Consider the following 17,000-nt stretch of genomic DNA (forward strand, 5'->3'; position numbering starts at 1 on the left):
CAAAACTTAATAACACCGGGGAACGTTGAGTAAATACAAATAAAATCCCGTGATTGGTTTGTTTGTGTATTATATGAAGTCGGCGAACGTTACTCGGAGCATACGTCTTAATGCAAAAAGTTTTTACTCTAGTTGAATAAGCGCTGCAAAGCTATGGAACTTGCGCGAAACTTCGGGTGCTATTTCAGGCTGAGTTGGCAAATAAAAACTTTTCTGTCACAAATGTACCGCTAGGAGACCGCGTTGTGAAATTTGAATATTTATACAAATTTCTTCCTTGGCATTACTTAATGCAGTATAAAAATAAATAAAAAAAAAAACACCAACTCTATGAAATACTTAGATAAGATAATTGTAACTAAGCTTATTTTACTGAAGCTTAACTATATTAATTTAAACAAAAACTGATGATACGTACTTTTACAGATACTAACTGGGAATACAAATACTTACCTGGAGAAAAAGAATCATTTAGAACCACCGATTTGGGCCTCTAAAATTCGTTTCATACCATACAGCTCCCACCGGCGCACCGTATGTATGCGAGTTGAATTGTATGGGTGTTACTGGAGCGGTAAGTGGATTTGTCTTCTAAATAGTTATTGTTTATTTTAATTTTAAAATATACAAACTTCATCGCAACAGTACATATGTACTATTTGTACATTAATTGAAATAATTTTTTCCCATTTGCATAAATACCAGTCAAATCTATAATAAGTAGCAGTATTGATTTTGTAGGGAAACTCGTAAAAATATTGCCGGATATTTTATTGGTTGCAGCACTTTGTAGTCATAAAATATTGAAACCGTTGTTACATAGCAATGGGAACCATATACTATTTAGAGGAATTGACCGTGTTAATTAAGCAATCTGGCTAAGAGTACCATTTGACAGAACCTTTAGCAGAATGTCCAGTGTTTTTCAGCTCGTTTAGCTTTAAACTATTAATGACCCAAAATTGAAATTTGTAAGTTAGTGTGCCAACAGTTTGAGGTGATCTGTCACCGGCATTAATGCACTCTGTAAAGCCGGAGATAATTGAAAGGGCCTCCGTTTTGCGGTGAATATTCACATCTGGGTCTTGCTGACGTTAATCTTCACCAGATTGGTTTTTCCCTATTGGGACATCGCCTGTAAAGACAAGTTTACGCGGTCGACTAGAGCTTTCCTATAAATCTGAATAAATGCTCCTCCGACTTGTTAGAATCAGATATATATCTTTCTGTAACCGTGGTGTCGCCAGCGTACCAAAAAATACCAGGCTTTTAATGAAGATCAATATGCAGCAGGAAAAGGGTTGTACAAAAAACCGTCCCGGTGGACCCGGGCAATGATTGCCAATTGATTGGATGGTAGTCAGCAATGACTACTCGTATAAATAGATCTTTCAAAAAGTCAACTGTACGAACACATCAGCCAGAGAGTAAGCGTAAGTATAAAGGAAGCTTGCCGCACCTTATCAAGAATCTTCGCGACATCCAAAGAAATGACAAGTGCTTCACGGTTCTTATCGATAACTTCACTCCAGATATGCTTGGCATACCTAAGAAAATCTTCAGTAGAATGATTACGGCGAAATACGTGTTGCCGGTCACTGAAAGGTCATTGGCCTAGAGGCATGCCAATACGACTATATCTCATCACAATCCGTACTTGTAACGCCATACTCGTTGGCGGCCTTTACGACAAGGATCAAGAAGGGAGATTTGATACCGATTTCACCAGAAAAGTGAAGAAACTGACACAGATCCATTGTCAGCAGAAGGTCTAAGCAATTATCCGCATGTCCGTCAATGTCGGGCACTCTTGTAGCCCCTTGGATCCCAGCTGGGTGAAGTTAGGCGTTAAAGCTAATTTGCGCATTTCATGCATAGTGCTGGAAAATAAAATCCCTCAGTAGCACGAACTGGGCAGAAGGATACCGTTGTTTTGTTACTGCAGTTAGCAGCCACACAAAGATAGATATATACATAAGATACATAAGATATGGGTAAACAAAGGCATAGAGAATCTTCTCAACACTTGTGTCCACCAAAACCCATATCATTGAGAAACAGGAGTCTTTAATATTATTACGATTGACGATGGCAATCTTCAGTAAAGTTATGTCACACTGCCTTTTGTGCTTGGAAACACACAAAACATGTATTTTTAATGTACGCCTTTCAACCCCTTTGCGGGTGAAATTATGTAATATTCGTGGCTTAGCTATCTTAGCCGACTTATTTCAAACTAAATAGTTTAAATAAGTTTGCGTTGTTATTAACTGGAAAAAATGTCACAAGGTTTAATGTTAACTAACATACACTGGCAGAAATTCATTTGAACCTTTCATTATTTTCATGACAGCAAATGGTTGATCGCATCTTAAATATAATATCGGGAATCCACTTTTCTCTTCTGTAGAAATTATTAAAGCTAAAATTTCGCTGAATCATAAAAACATACGAAACACTCATGTTGACAGTCCAATTACATATCGAAATTTCCGCTCGACGGCCGTAATTTCTCTTTTTACCGTTTCATAAAATAAAATGCATGATAATATTTACTCGACTTTATATTCTCCTTGTAGAGCGATGATAGAAGCGTACATGTGTAATGGGTCCATGGTTGATTAACATGGCCACATTAAATTGATACAATCACGTTATAGGTTCGATAAGACCATTACATAATATAATAGGTCGTTCTCTTCACAATTCTATCTCTGTACTGATGCATTGTTCTATATAGTGTTTAAATATAGAACTCTAAATATTTTTTCTTAATTACATACGCTTATAGACGCAATTCATTTTATTCCTAAATTTAAATGCTAATGAATGTTTTGAAAATTGTTTAAACTTGTGTTCTTTAGTGTTTAAACGTAATACAGTAATTTTGTAGCAGTAGTTGCCAAGTTATTAAACATAGCTCCTTTTAATAATTGCTAACAAACAATAAAAAAGAACTCTAGATTAAATTGAGTTGGAACGCAGGTGTAAAAATACGGATATAATATCTTCGTCCCGTGAGTTAAAACGATTAAAGTCACTAATCACAAAGCCTTATTCCTTTTTACTTTCATCTTAATGCTTACCTCCATAAACAAAGCATACCTTACGATACATTGGCGTTTATATTGAACCGCCAAGTAAACCATTCAAAAGGTGCTTTGCACACTTTCGATTAATAGCACTGCGTAGACTTTAAAGACTGAGTCATCTTCAACAATTAATAATATTTTCTTTCTGTAAATGAACAATCGCTAAATGCACTTAGTCAACGTGTCAACAATTTCCCGCACAAGTATGAATTTGTAAAAGTACCGGCCAGGTGTCGGCACCATTGTACTAACGCGTGTAGAATTATAAATGAAAACGTATTGTATTTGTCGTTTGCCTCTTATAATTATGCAACAAAGCTTTTATTATAATATAGGGCTGCCATTAAGAAAAAAAAGCAATAAATATGATATTGGTATGAGATAAGGTGAAAAATAAGTGATATTTAAATATAAAAATACATTTACTGAGATGACACTATCATGGCGTCACCTTCCTGTTCCGATGTTGCATTTGGTAGGGGCTTTGATGTTTTATGTTAGGCTTTTGATTTACTGATACACGTTATTATATACTGTTATAGGTTTTGTTAATATACACAAGGCAGACATTTCGAAGTCACCTACATTAAAAATTCAAGCCTTTTATTAGCCTTATTTAAAAAAAAACAACCGCCGAGTACAATCCGTTTATGTAAAGCCTTTATAAAGTAATTAGATCGAACTGTGTGGCGTGATTGACTACATGGAACAAACATTGCTTTTATCTTTGTCAGCCCTATATTCTTATTGCAAAGCTGACTAAGAAGCGGCGTCATTGAGTTTGGACATGGTGTCCTTTAAAAATTGCCCCTATGTCTTGTTAACTTATTATTCTACAGTGCAATCCGAAAAAGACTTTGCATTTACACTAGTTTCCTTTGTCTATTTAAAAATTTGACATATTGTTTACAATAAAATAGAATTGTAGCTATGAAAACCCATATATATTTTTATATATATTTAATGTATACAGACACGTGAGTTTGCTGGGTTTAGGATAGATATATAGTCATCGTTATTATACCATACAGTAATCGACTTTGGACGAATATCCATGACTTTTTTAATTTCTATCTATTCATCACATTCAAATAAAAAGCATTTAACCAAAAGTTAAAATCGATGTTAACTTCTTTTGTGAACATTTCCCGTACAATATATAAATTTACATGTGGATAATATATTAACAGTGGGCGTAGTCGCATATTCGATGCCAAAAGGAGACAAACGTTCGAATGGAATCGAGTTAACTGATATCATTTATGACGGTCAATGGGGAGAAGAACTTCGCGGTGGCTTGGGCCAATTGGTTGATGGACAATACGGCGGCGACGAGATCCGTGAAGCTGCGCGCAACTCTGCCTGGGTTGGTTGGAGGAAGGAGTCTAGACCAAACCCACCCGTTATCACTTTCGAGTTCGATAAAGTGAGAGAATTCAGCGCTGTTCATCTGTATTGTAACAATAGGTTTATGCGAGATGTGCAGGTAAGAATACAAGATTGGATTAGGTTATTTCATTTTTAATATTTATAAGTGATAGATTAATAAAAAATGTTTTATTACATTTGTTACAATTATTTTTAAAGACTTTTATCTTCCCCTGTTATCAGATACAGATTTTTAAATGACTTAAATATCTAAATATTAATCACATACATATAAATCTTCCTTGGTTTATGTACTCATTAGTTACCACGACAATTTTTTTTGCTAGGTATTCTCCGAAGCGATAATTTCATTCTCAATCGGTGGTCGCCATTTTCAAAACGAGCCCATCCGTTACACCTACGTTGAAGATAGTATTTTTGAGAGTTCGCGCAACGTTAGCATTAAGTTGCACCACCGCATCGGCAAGTGGGTGCGGATAGAACTACGCTTCGCGGCTAGCTGGATACTGATCAGCGAAGTGGTGTTCGATTCTGGTAATACGCTTTTACTTCTATATTACTTATTTATAACAAGAATTTCTATAAATAAATCACATAACATCCAAACATCTGACGGGAGCATGCGTTCCTTTTCAGACGTAGCACAAGGAAATTACACTCCAGAGAGCTTAAAGCCATCAGGGGCGAAGGATAAAACGAAGACAGGACCAAACAAAGACATTCCAATATCAACTGCGCACCAAGAAGATCCTCTGTACATGGCTATAGTGGTGGGGGTGTTAACAGCCCTGGTTATATTATTAGGTGTAGCTGTGTTCATCATAATACACAGACACAAACACCGAAAGTGCTTCGCTTCTCCGTTAGCTAAATCCACCATTTCCCAGAAGAGGACGGTCGCGGATACATACAACCCTTGTGGCACTTCAGTCTTGCCCGATAATAAAATGATATTGGACTGCGGTTTAGACGTCAAGTCGGACGAATATCAGGAGCCATATCAGGCTCTTAAATGTGCACCGTACTTCAGTTACAGTACAGTTTTGCTAGAGATGAAGGACTTCGTAAAGGATTCAAATACGGCCCTTTCAGGTAATTAAAACACAAGTTAATTGCACACCAAGTATTTTGTTTCATTACCATAATTATATCAACCGATAGACGTTCACTGCATAGTATATAGGTTTCCGCCAAATTGACGCCATGATGACTGGTCTTGCGCTGCCCGCATCCAGTGGCCTAACTATCTACCAGCTATCTGGCAGCGTCTACTGGCTCGTGTTATTGTGTCTAAATATTATTAACCGTTTAGGAGCGTTGCCTAACGTAAGTTGCTATGGTGTGTGCAGACAGTTCGAACTACGATTATGCGGTGCCGGAGTTAAGTTCCGCGCCGCTGCTGACTAAGCGACGGCTGGCCGATAGTCTGTCCGGACGCGTCACCGAGCCCATCGGCGATCGTGACCTGGAGCTTGGCATGGCACGCCGCTCTGCGCCCGCCTCTATACGCTCCAAGCACAGCGTGAGAGTAAGTCCTATCTTATCGTTGTCTATTCAATGAATGCGACATTCTATTTTGTACGTTGTCTCAGCACAATCTGCCGCTCTTCTAAACGCTTTGCACAGACGCAAGTCTAGTAGGCAGAACCTCAAGAAACGACCTACACTTGACTATTAGCGCTGATAAGTGTACCTCGTGCAAGTTGGGGAGATACCTCTAAAGAGGTGATGTATCCATCACAACTCAAAACATACCCGAGATACGTACGACTCGGTTTTTGTATACTGACGTATACAATGACACTGATCATGATTTGTATTAATTATATAAGAGATATATTAAATAAGAACACATTTTTTATTGTAATAGTTTTAAATAACAAAAAATAAGCAAGGCATGTACCTGTTGGAAAGTTTGTTTACAAAGTACAATAATCATTATTTCTATGTATCGTCAAATTTGCTATATCAACTTTTTATTACAAGATTACTAAATATAATTTTTCTTTCCTTATTTTTATTTTGACCTCTTGTCAAACAGTGTTCATGCGCCGTCTCTGCTAACTCTTAGCGTGGCACTCAAAGAAGCCCACATTCTTAACGAGCGTACAATGAGACAGCTTAGACATAAAATATAGTTTTTAATGACTTAGAAATAACAAAAGTTTTTGGTTTGGTTATCAAAAATAAGAAATAAGACACTGTCCAAATTTTAGTTTTGTTTATCCAATAAGGTGTTTATTTTGCAGTCGCCGAGTCAACAGGAGGTAATAATCGACCTCAGAAGGCGCCTCGAATTGACCAACGTCATTGAATTCCCGCGTCACAGACTTCGGATGATTTCGAAATTAGCGGAGGGCGCTTTTGGCACGGTAAATGACGCAATCGTTTAATTAATTTACTTATAAAGCCTGTGACGTAAAGATTACGAACATCTTTGCTATATCTTCTCATAATATATACAGAGTGTTACACAAACGATGGATCAAATGTGGCCCAGGGCTCCTAGACTGCAATAGATCTGAAGTAAATATTATTTAATATTTATAGCGGCAACATTTAGTTAAGTAAGGAACGGGGGTGTTACAACAGAAAGGAATAAATGTCAGATGGTCGTGCCACAATATCGAACATTTAAAACTGTAAAACATAAACAAGAAATAAATACAAATTGTACAAAGTATGAAGTTTATATTATTCCTTCAAGAGCAACAGCTGTTAACATGCGTGCTAATGTTACTAGGTATACGTAGCGGAAGCAGACGGGGTGCCGGAATACAACGGAACAGTGTCATCCGAGAAAAGACTGGTCGCCGTCAAGTTCCTCTGTCACGACGCCTCGCCTAAGGAGAGGTATATCATGTATGACGCGCTTTATATTGCAGTTTTAATCTCGCCTTTCACATCATGCTTACGTCTATATTTCCTTACCGCCGCATCAAATCAACATATTTAGCATTAAATGAAAACCTTACGCGTAATCCCACCTCCTGCTATTTAAAGGAAAAGTAAACAGCACAATTTTCTATAGCTAAAAGAGAAAATGAAAATAAAAAATAAAAGTGTTTTAATTACGTTAATAAATTACGTAATTAAAATTTTTTTCGTTATTTATCGGGACGTTGAACCCTAGAAAAAAGCTGATTCCTTTTCTGCTTTGATTAAATTCGACCTGAATTTAAAATAAACTGCCCACAAAAATAATAGAAACTGCTTTGCGTATTTAGAATTCAGAAACAGGGAAACGGGTTACTTTAAATTATTAATAAATGATTATATATTTAGTTTACAGCGACTTACTAATATATTGTCACCGTGTCAGCGCTTACATTGTTAGTACGTTATGTCCAGCGCTTACGTCATCGGAGATTGGGTCAGTAACATCTTAGTTTTATAAGCAGCCATGCTCAACAATTGGATCTGGCATCCGTACATATGTAACGTACACATTTATACTAATCACCAATATATAGAAACGTTTCAAGCTAGTATAATAAAAATAATGCTGAATTAATGCACACCTTTTCTTTTTAACTATGTTTTCTCTGTTATAAATGTAAAAAAGACTTTAGCGGTTTAAAACAATCTCAATAAAAAATAAATCTTTTACTTCCTATCTTGATTTAAAATTAATCCCATGTTAATCGTTGTTTAACTTGATTCTGATTGCTGGATCATCTGAATACAGCGTTCATTTTGATTTGCAAATGATCACTATATTAACTGAATTAAATGAAGAAAAATTGAATATCGAGTTTTATTTACGAATCATTTTTTTTTTATGAACATTGTCCAGACCTTGGCAGTAAATTTACTGTTCTTATTACCAAAATTATTTTTTTTAACGAAAATTTAAATTTATTTCCCGCAAATACGCTATTTAAATTCAAAAGTTTATATAGAAAATTAAAGTGTAAATAATTTTGTCTTGTTCTGACAAATTTCTCACGTAATTTTGCATAAGATTTATTTATAATAATAGCTTTTCAAGTTTTTTAACATTGATTTTTTCATGACAGTGACATTGTTTTATTTTTTTTGAATACAAAAGTGTACAATATCTATTATATTTTTAATACAGAAGTGTACAATATCTGTCTGTGCGTTGTACAGCCAGTAAGTAAAATATACATTGATAGGTTAAACAATGATTAAATATTTTCGAACGGACCTCTCAGAAACATTTTTCTCTTTTCACTTATCCGTTTGTTTATTCACGGACGGATCGAGTCATTTATTATTTAACTTTCAGGGAGGAGTTCGAACGTGACGTGAGAATTCTGGCGGCGTTGTCGTGTCCGCAGTTGGCTCGCGTTTTAGGCGCTTGCCGGACGCCCCCGCTGGCGGTCATTTTGGAGTACCTGGAGCTAGGAGACTTATGTGCGTTTTTACGCTCCGCACCTCCACCATCCACGCCCACTTTGCTAAACATTGCAACGCAAATAGCAGCGGGCATGCAGTACTTGGAATCGCTAAACTTCGTTCATAGAGATTTAGCTACAAGGTAATTTATATTTTTTCTATTAATTCAACGACTATGTATGTCTTTCTTGTATTAATTTTTATATATATTATATATAAATATTAATACAACTACGCTTAGAAACCTGAAATTTGGAACCAATATTCGTTTCAGCAATCAGAATTTTACAAAACACGAGATTTTTTCAGACCCAATAGCAGTCGGTTGCGCGAGGGATGTGCCCCGCGCATAGCTACTTCGGACGACCTCCCGCATTCAAAACAAATTACGAAGGATCACTAACAAAAGGCGTCCTAATTTGTTTTCACTTTAGATTCTTATTACAGTAGTTGGAGCATTTTTTTGAACTTAAATTAATATACAATCACTCTTTGGCAGATTGCCGTCAGATAATAGATGTTTTAATTTTCTGTTTGTTTTTTTTTTAGGAACTGTCTCATCGGCAAGGGATACCAGATAAAGATAAGCGATTTCGGAACGGACAATGAGGCGTACGCATGTGACTACTACAAAGTGGACGGCAGGGTACCGCTGCCGCTCCGCTGGGCAGCATGGGAGTCGGTGCTTAGTGGCCAGTACACTACCAAGAGCGACGTTTGGGCGTTCGCAGTCACTCTGCATGAGATATTCACTCTCTGCAGGCGGAGGCCGTACGAACACCTGACTGATAACGAGGTAAATTGGTTACCTGTTCAAATTTTCGAACAAATCGTTAATAAAGAAATCAAACACATATTGTATTCGTATGTTTGTTTATGTATATATATGTATATATATTTATATAAGTACGTTTGTATATACCTATATGTGTATAGTAATATATGTTTTTGTATGTACGTACACCCTAAAATGCCTTCTTCATGTCTATCATCTCCATCCAAAGGTTGTCTGGTAGAAATCACCTCGAGCGATCAGACCGCCTCTTGTACCATATGAATTGTTAATTTTTTTTTCTAGTTTTTGTCTATGACAGGGGTAGCTAAGCTCTCCGATTGTAATTTGTTTCGATTTCCCAGGAGCTGACATAGGTAATATAAATTTAAATATTGAAATAATTCGACAATCAATCGGATCCAAAAATAATCGTTCCTGGAGCCACAGTCAGGCCACCCTATTTTATTTTAGTCTATAGTGTACAAAAAAGTGTAAATAAAATAGTGTCAAATTCAAATTACGTCTTCATTTAAGTAAGCTTTTACATGCACTTGAGAATCGTCAAATACTTTTAACATTATGAGTAGTAAGTTACCTCGAGTCGGATTGCCATCTGCTGTGAAGAGCCGGCCAGAAGTTCAACAGCTGTCCTTTTTAATTTAAGTTTATCAATGATTGATGTATACATTATAGTAGTATGTATAGTAGTATGTATACACAATAGTATCAACCATGTAAATAAAAAACGCGATTATTTCACGTTTTTGCAGGTGTTGGAAAATTTATCACATCTTCAAGCTGACGACGGATTATTCGAGTGTATCGATCGATCGCCCGGGATGCCGCGGGACTTGTACGAACTGATGTGCGAGTGTTGGCGGCGGGATGAATTGGAAAGGCCTGCGTTTGTCGAAGTGCATCTGTTCCTACAGAGGAAGAGCCTCGGGTACCCGGCCACGTGATCCCGGCGCGTCGCGTGCCCGGTCTATCCGGGCATGGGTTATTAACGAACTGCCCGGGGCAAAAGTTGAGATAATTGCGAGCGTTGTAGTTGCTTCGAACAAGATAACAGCTGCGATCAAGTTACCAGATTTTAAATCCAAAGAAAACTTTATGACATTAAGATTTCATTTCACAATATATTCTTGTCAATCAAGTACAGTAGACTAAATGTACCAATTTATAATTAATTTTAACCATTGACAAGAATAATTTCGTATATATATACTTTTCTTCTTGACGAAATGTGACTATAAAAATATCGTATTAAAACAAAAATTTTCACTTAATATAGTCGATACTTATTTTAAAACCGTCGTGATTTAATTGTATTCGTAACATCAAAATGGTTTCTATGATATAAGACATTCCAAATATCATTATTATAGGTTTATACAATCCTTGGGAAACAACATATCAATATAAAATAAGCCTTATAACCAAAATTTAAATAAAATATTTATTACATGATGTATCTCTTTTTATAGTCACGTAGAGTATATAAGACGTGGTCGCTTACTATGGGCCTCATAAGAAAGCTCAACTGCACTAAAAGAGCAACGGAGAGGGCTATGCTCGGAGATTCGCTGCGATATCAAATTAGAAATAAGAAATGGAATCCAAACTCAACGACGTAGCTCTAAACATAACTCGTCTGAAGTGACAGTGGGCGAGGCATATCGCTAGCGCAACCGATGGCTTGAGTGGCGACCACTAGCCGGTAGACGCGGCGCGGGTAGGCACTCCACTGGGTGAACCGACGACGTGATTAAGATCGCGAGAAGTAGCTGGATGCAGGCAGCGTAAGACCGGTCATCGTAGCGAAGCGATCTTTGGGGGGTGGCCTATTCCGTGGGCATCTATTGGCTGAAAAGAAGAAGAGTATATGAGATCGCAATCTGAAGTGAAGTAACTAGAACGCTATTTTTGAAGACGAGGGATACTCAACTTTTGCTCCGGACCTTTTCATAAATACATCGGCCTAACGGAAGCAACCATAATCGAACTTTGCACGTAAATATTACAACTGACGTGAGAATATTACAGTAAGAACTTTTGATGAGTGATTATACACAGTAACAATATGTAATGTAGATATAAATTTCTTTTCTATTGTTGCTGTATTAAATATAGATATTATATATTTGACAATACAAACTATGCATGCAACTATAAACCAATATATATTTCAAATAATAGTGTCAGTTAGAAAATAAATATATGTGACGGTATTAAACAGAGATATATTGAAGACATTGTTTCATATATGAATGTGGAATTAGTCAATTTAAATTAATATTTATGCAATAGTAACCCCTTTTTCTTATAGTACAGAGAGATCAAGCAAGGAACAATAATATATAATGTAGTTAATTTCCTCTAATTGTGTGATAGATAATATTGTACTTATATACCTTGCTTTTGCAAGTAAATTTTTTAAAATCTCTTATGATAGATTTAACACGTCTTTGGGTTCATACTTTTCACATGTACGGCAAATATATATATATATATATACATTCTACGGTGAAGGGCAATCAAGTTCGAATAATTAGAGAAAAAAAAACCATGTGTTATTGTCACATACGCAAATGTTTATAATAAATAACAAAGTGAGTTTATGTACAGGTTAGATTTCGAAAAAGCTGATATTAAAACCGAGGACGCATCTTTGAATAAAGTTTTTATCGATTTTAGTGTCAAAGTATTTTCATGTCGAATTTAGGAAAGAGTTATATGAGCGAGTCTCCTGCGCCGCCCTTCACGCTTCACTTCAGCTTGTCCCTTGACTTGGTAGTTGTTGTGTGTAGACATGAGAACCGTTGCCTCCGGGAGGCCCGATGTTGACGACGTAGACAAGAATAGAGTCCGCGTTTGGCTCTGAACGCCGGCGACACTGATCTCTCTTACAGACTGATTTACTCTCGATTTAAAAAGCGCGTGATACGAAGTGAACACGCGACAGCTAAGCGCGTGTTTTTTGAACTTGATTGTTTCAATTGACTTGTAGTTAGAATACTTTGAGATTACAAAGCTATCTTGAAATTTGATAATCTTGAAATTTATTTAAGAGGCTCGTTATTTTGATGTCTTGATTATATAAGATATTTTTTTCGGCGTACGTCGCTAAACGACCGGATAACAATAAAACGCTGAGCTTAACAGCTATCACAGGGTCCTGCGTGTTGGCAATGTGTGCGAATGGGGATGATTTGAATGTAAAAAGGTACTCATACCCCTGCGTAGAGTCCGCGAGTGAGCTAGATACGATGAACAGCGGTTTGGTCTTCACGCCTCTCCACATCTGTAACTCTTGTCGACTTTATTTGATAAAGTTACCACATGCGAGTCACCTATTTTCATACAACACGTTTCAAAGTTAGCCTACCTATGTGAAAAATTATTAAATAGGATTCTAGTGATAATTGCGTTTGAATCGAATGAATTATTTAAAATTTATTATTATAAATGAATTTTAGAAGTATTATAAAATAGTTGAGATTTGTCTATTTTCCGTAGTTTGCTAAGTCGGAGTTAGATCCGGCAAATATTTCGACAATATAACGCGCGGATACGCGCCTGTCTTCAACGTGGGTAGTACTTGCAGGTATTTAGAATCGCCGACGTGTTCGAAGCCGGTGCAGAAGCTTATAGTAAATATTATCACTAGATTTAATTCTCTTCGTTGTGGACCGAAACTACGGCTTAAATTTGAAAACGTAATAAAATTAGCACTTATCGTAGTTTTAAGCGAGCAAGTAAGTTTGCGACGTAGGCATGTTCGATTCATTAGGTTATACAGACGGAACCAATGTGCTAGATAGAGTAAACGGACACAGAGCTCTTATTAATTAGTAAGTAGGACGACTTTAATAATGATAAGTACGCGTTCACTTTCTATGGATCAGGCCTTATTTTTCTCATTATACTGTCTATCTTGTAGCGTAGAGTCGGGCCGTGGCGACGGTGGGCGATGGTGGCCGAGCTGATGTCTCGTTAGTTAATACAATAAATTAGGCACTTATAATAATCGTTTACAATAAAACACCCTCTCTGCCTTAGTGATGCTATTCTTACCCCTAATGCTATGAAAATGAAATATCAAATTAAAACGAAATTATAATGTATCTTGTAAATACAAATTCTTATGGCTGATGTAAAATATTGAGCACTATGGAAAACTTTAATTCCTAACAATGGTCCAAACTTCACTCGCTTTTTATTTGTACTATATGATTATACAATCTCTATTTAGATAAAAAAATAATAATTAGTCTAGAAATACGCTTTAATTTTATTTTATAGATGTAAAACATGTAATTGTCAAAATGCTTAATTTTCATAATCAAAGTTTTATGAAAAAAGGTTGATACCAAATGCAGTATTTTTATTTTATACTCTACATCTTTATATCCAAATAAAAGCAATAATCTGATCTCGGTGTACTTATTTACAAAAAAGTAACCCTTCTCTAACCAAACCATTTTGTGAATTATACTACAATACACTGCTACTCAAGTGGCATTAGCGTGTAGTTTCCACGGCTCGGGCGAGCAGGGCGCTGATGACGCTTAGAGGTTGCAGCGGTTGCATGCACAAGCACTATTACCGGATTGGGACGCACGAAGAACTCCTACTTGTCTCAGCAGATTGGTTTCCGCAACCAAGAGGCACTGCGCACAAATCCCTGCAGAGCCTTAATGTCGCCGGTGGGCCGCTTCGAGCCCACCTCAGTGAACTAAAATGGATGGCGTTTAGGAAGCAACCCTCGTACACTTAACAATAAAATCCCTTTGACTACTACTACTTACTAACATACTATTTATATCTGACTTATTCATATTCATTATCTAGTGTAACTAAAAAAATTTGGAAAATTTTAATTAAGAGCTATTTTTTTCCTTCCGTCAAAATCAGTGAATCAATCGAACAAATCGACACACTTAAAATTTTAGCTAAAATAATGTAGGAACATTTATGGACCTACGAGTAAAGCATATTTAAAAAAGGGCGATCAAATTCTGGATATCAGTTGTTACGACATAGGAGAATTGAAAATTGACCACAAAACAGCTTTGACCGATTTGAAAAAAGCTGAGTACACAAAAATAACTAGCTTGATGTGCTTGTAACACACCTGTCCGGATCGGGCTTGGTCGGGTTCAAACTCCCTTGAAGTAATATTATTTATAAATATATATGTATGCGCCCACAATACTATAAGTCTCTAATAGATATGAGACGTAACAAAGCTCACAATAATCACTCCATACAGGTAAAACCACATGTTTTATTCTTAGGGAAGAAAACTAGGGAATTCATCGCAGTTTGTGTCATTTTTATTTTCTTCAGATAGTCTTTTTCAAATAACATTCTTAAATACTATGATTTAAATAAAAAAGGTAAGTTCCCAGCTCGCTGGTAACTTTTTTGCAGGCTGTTTTCAATGCAGCCTTTATTTACAAACTTTATTCTTATCGATTTCTTCAAAGTGTCAACATCCTCTAAAGCGCAAAACACCCACATAAATGCGAACTTCATTTTGATCCTTCAATTTAAAAATATTTCCGAGAATGAAGCGTTGTGCCGTAACCATTGTGTGCTTGCTACAGTGCGCCCTCTCCGTCAAAGTTAAAGTAGTCCTACATTCTGCACAAGAAGACTCCAGAGTGGATGAAGAGGACTCGCCTCGAACAGAGTCATGGGGTACTAAAATGAGAGAAGTCACACTCCTACCGTTTTTAAAACATTCCCGTCACCTAGAAGAAAAACCAGTGGAATATGAAGAGGAGAAAATTACCACTACAGAGAAATTCACTCGACAGTTGCACCCTAATGAAATGATCTTTCCGTTGATATATCGCCAAGCTCATATAAATAGTATGTTCAAATTCGGCGAAAACTGGTACACTTGGTCAACAGAGAAACGTACGGACGGTTCAAAGGCGACCAACTATTATATATGTTACGATGAACCTAAACACTGCGATGAAGTAGGGTGGGTAAGTGATCAGTTCAGTTAAATTTGTCAAATAGTTAATTGTGCCATTAAGCTCAAAAATCTTTAGTTTTTGGTAGACAATAAAAAGGTTTTGAGTTATTTGATTGTTACATAATTCTTAATAATAAACAAATGGCCAATTTTGACAGCAAATTCATTGCATTATTTTGTTAATGTATACAAGTCATTATGAACACAAGCAAATACTTATATCAAAGTAGCTTTAAGTTTTATGGTATTGCAGGAGCGTACAGAAGGAGTACCGAAATGCGCATTTCAAATCGATTCATTGCTGCCAGAAGATCGTGCTTGTATCAACAGCTTTGGAATAGAGCCCCATGGTAATGGAATGTGCGATGGCGGTGAGCAAATGAAGGTAATTTTTACACCAATTCGAAAAGGAAGTTTCTTTTCAAATTTACATGTTTACGCTGAATACGTGGGATTGAGATTTAGTATATATATGTATCTCATCGTTTTGCAAGACATGTTAGTTTAAATCCTTATACCTTTATTAATAATTATTAATTTTTGGTTATTAAAAAAAATTATTGTAATAGCTTCGAAGTCGACAGAATAATAATAAGTAATTAACCTTGCAAAACTATTACATCGACTTTATTTTGTAATGTAACATTTATTATCTGTAGGTGAGCGAAATAGTCCGAGCTTGCGGTCCGCGGATTCGCTCATTGTGGAGATTTTACCGCGTTGGACGTCGCCCTGCAAACGCAGCGAAACCTGCCGACGTCAATTCGCTTATTTGTGAAGATGAAGAAGAATGCTTCATTACTATTGAATATAGGGTATATAATATTGCTACAAATTATTGCATATATATATTTACAGCGGTAAATCATTAGTAATGTTATCATTTCAGATTCACCATGATAGAATTACATTTTCCCTCCACGAACCTACACGCGGACAGACTTTTAAAAGTGCCTTAAAAAGAGAAATACAAGCAGATGATGAAAACAAAGCAGTGTCTGCAACGGAACCTCACCCTCGGACAGTACATAGGGGTAAAAAATTGTTAAAAGCAAGAGACCCAGAATCAACTAATCAAAGAGCAAAGAAATTCCATTCGAGACCTAAAAGTAAAAATACAGAAGGTAAAGGTATTGTTAAAGAACATAACGATTCTGCATATACCAATCGAAGATCAGTAAAGAACAAAATTAAAGTACGGGAAGATATATCAGAAGATGTATCGGAATAATTATGTTTTGTGCATGCAAGGTTTCGAGCTGTGGGGATTATTTGCAAATGATTTTGTAAAAAATCTCCTCAGCTATACTCTGCTGCCTGCTTTATAAAGGAAATAAATAAAATCAATACAGCAAAGACAAAAGATTATTTTTAATATTAATAATTTTAT

At 36.2% G+C, this 17,000-nt stretch overlaps 3 protein-coding genes across 4 annotated transcripts in view; all 3 read left to right on the forward strand.

The window, feature by feature from the left end:
* Window positions 1–14,053, forward strand: part of Ddr (discoidin domain-containing receptor 2) — a 36,015-nt gene extending 21,962 nt beyond the window's left edge. The window contains exons 5-14 of one of the 2 annotated variants that reach the window (XM_068777926.1): window positions 427–574; window positions 4,283–4,578; window positions 4,808–5,015; window positions 5,118–5,573; window positions 5,831–6,009; window positions 6,731–6,853; window positions 7,225–7,343; window positions 8,734–8,985; window positions 9,393–9,639; window positions 10,389–14,053. In XM_068777926.1, coding sequence (XP_068634027.1) covers window positions 427–574; window positions 4,283–4,578; window positions 4,808–5,015; window positions 5,118–5,573; window positions 5,831–6,009; window positions 6,731–6,853; window positions 7,225–7,343; window positions 8,734–8,985; window positions 9,393–9,639; window positions 10,389–10,580 — 2,220 coding nt within the window. In that variant the 3' untranslated portion in view covers window positions 10,581–14,053. The remainder of the gene's footprint in view (window positions 1–426; window positions 575–4,282; window positions 4,579–4,807; window positions 5,016–5,117; window positions 5,574–5,830; window positions 6,010–6,730; window positions 6,854–7,224; window positions 7,344–8,733; window positions 8,986–9,392; window positions 9,640–10,388) is intronic. The other variant, XM_068777933.1, reaches the window with a different exon arrangement.
* The window catches only part of LOC137918449 (uncharacterized), a 179,984-nt gene that overhangs the window by 119,000 nt on the left and 43,984 nt on the right, over window positions 1–17,000 (forward strand). The gene's annotated exons all lie outside the window — the stretch shown is intronic.
* Window positions 15,192–16,922, forward strand: LOC137918410 (uncharacterized). The gene is made up of 4 exons (XM_068761214.1): window positions 15,192–15,620; window positions 15,864–15,995; window positions 16,270–16,425; window positions 16,500–16,922. The coding sequence occupies exons 1-4, from the start codon at window positions 15,192–15,194 to the stop codon at window positions 16,839–16,841; spliced, it is 1,059 nt and encodes a 352-aa protein (XP_068617315.1). The 3' UTR covers window positions 16,842–16,922.

This window comes from Battus philenor, unplaced genomic scaffold (assembly GCF_028537555.1).
Source record: "Battus philenor isolate CCGP_79_NKW_IND1 unplaced genomic scaffold, ilBatPhil1.0.hap1 SCAF_1, whole genome shotgun sequence".
Taxonomy (NCBI): domain Eukaryota; kingdom Metazoa; phylum Arthropoda; class Insecta; order Lepidoptera; family Papilionidae; genus Battus; species Battus philenor.

Coding starts and splice junctions, on each gene's coding strand:
- LOC137918410 (XM_068761214.1), top strand. CDS start 15,192: ATGAAGCGTTGTGCCGTAACCATTGTGTGCTTGCTACAGTGCGCCCTC. Junction 15,621..15,863: donor ACTGCGATGAAGTAGGGTGG/GTAAGTGATCAG, acceptor ATGGTATTGCAG/GAGCGTACAGAAGGAGTACC. Junction 16,426..16,499: donor TCATTACTATTGAATATAGG/GTATATAATATT, acceptor TTATCATTTCAG/ATTCACCATGATAGAATTAC.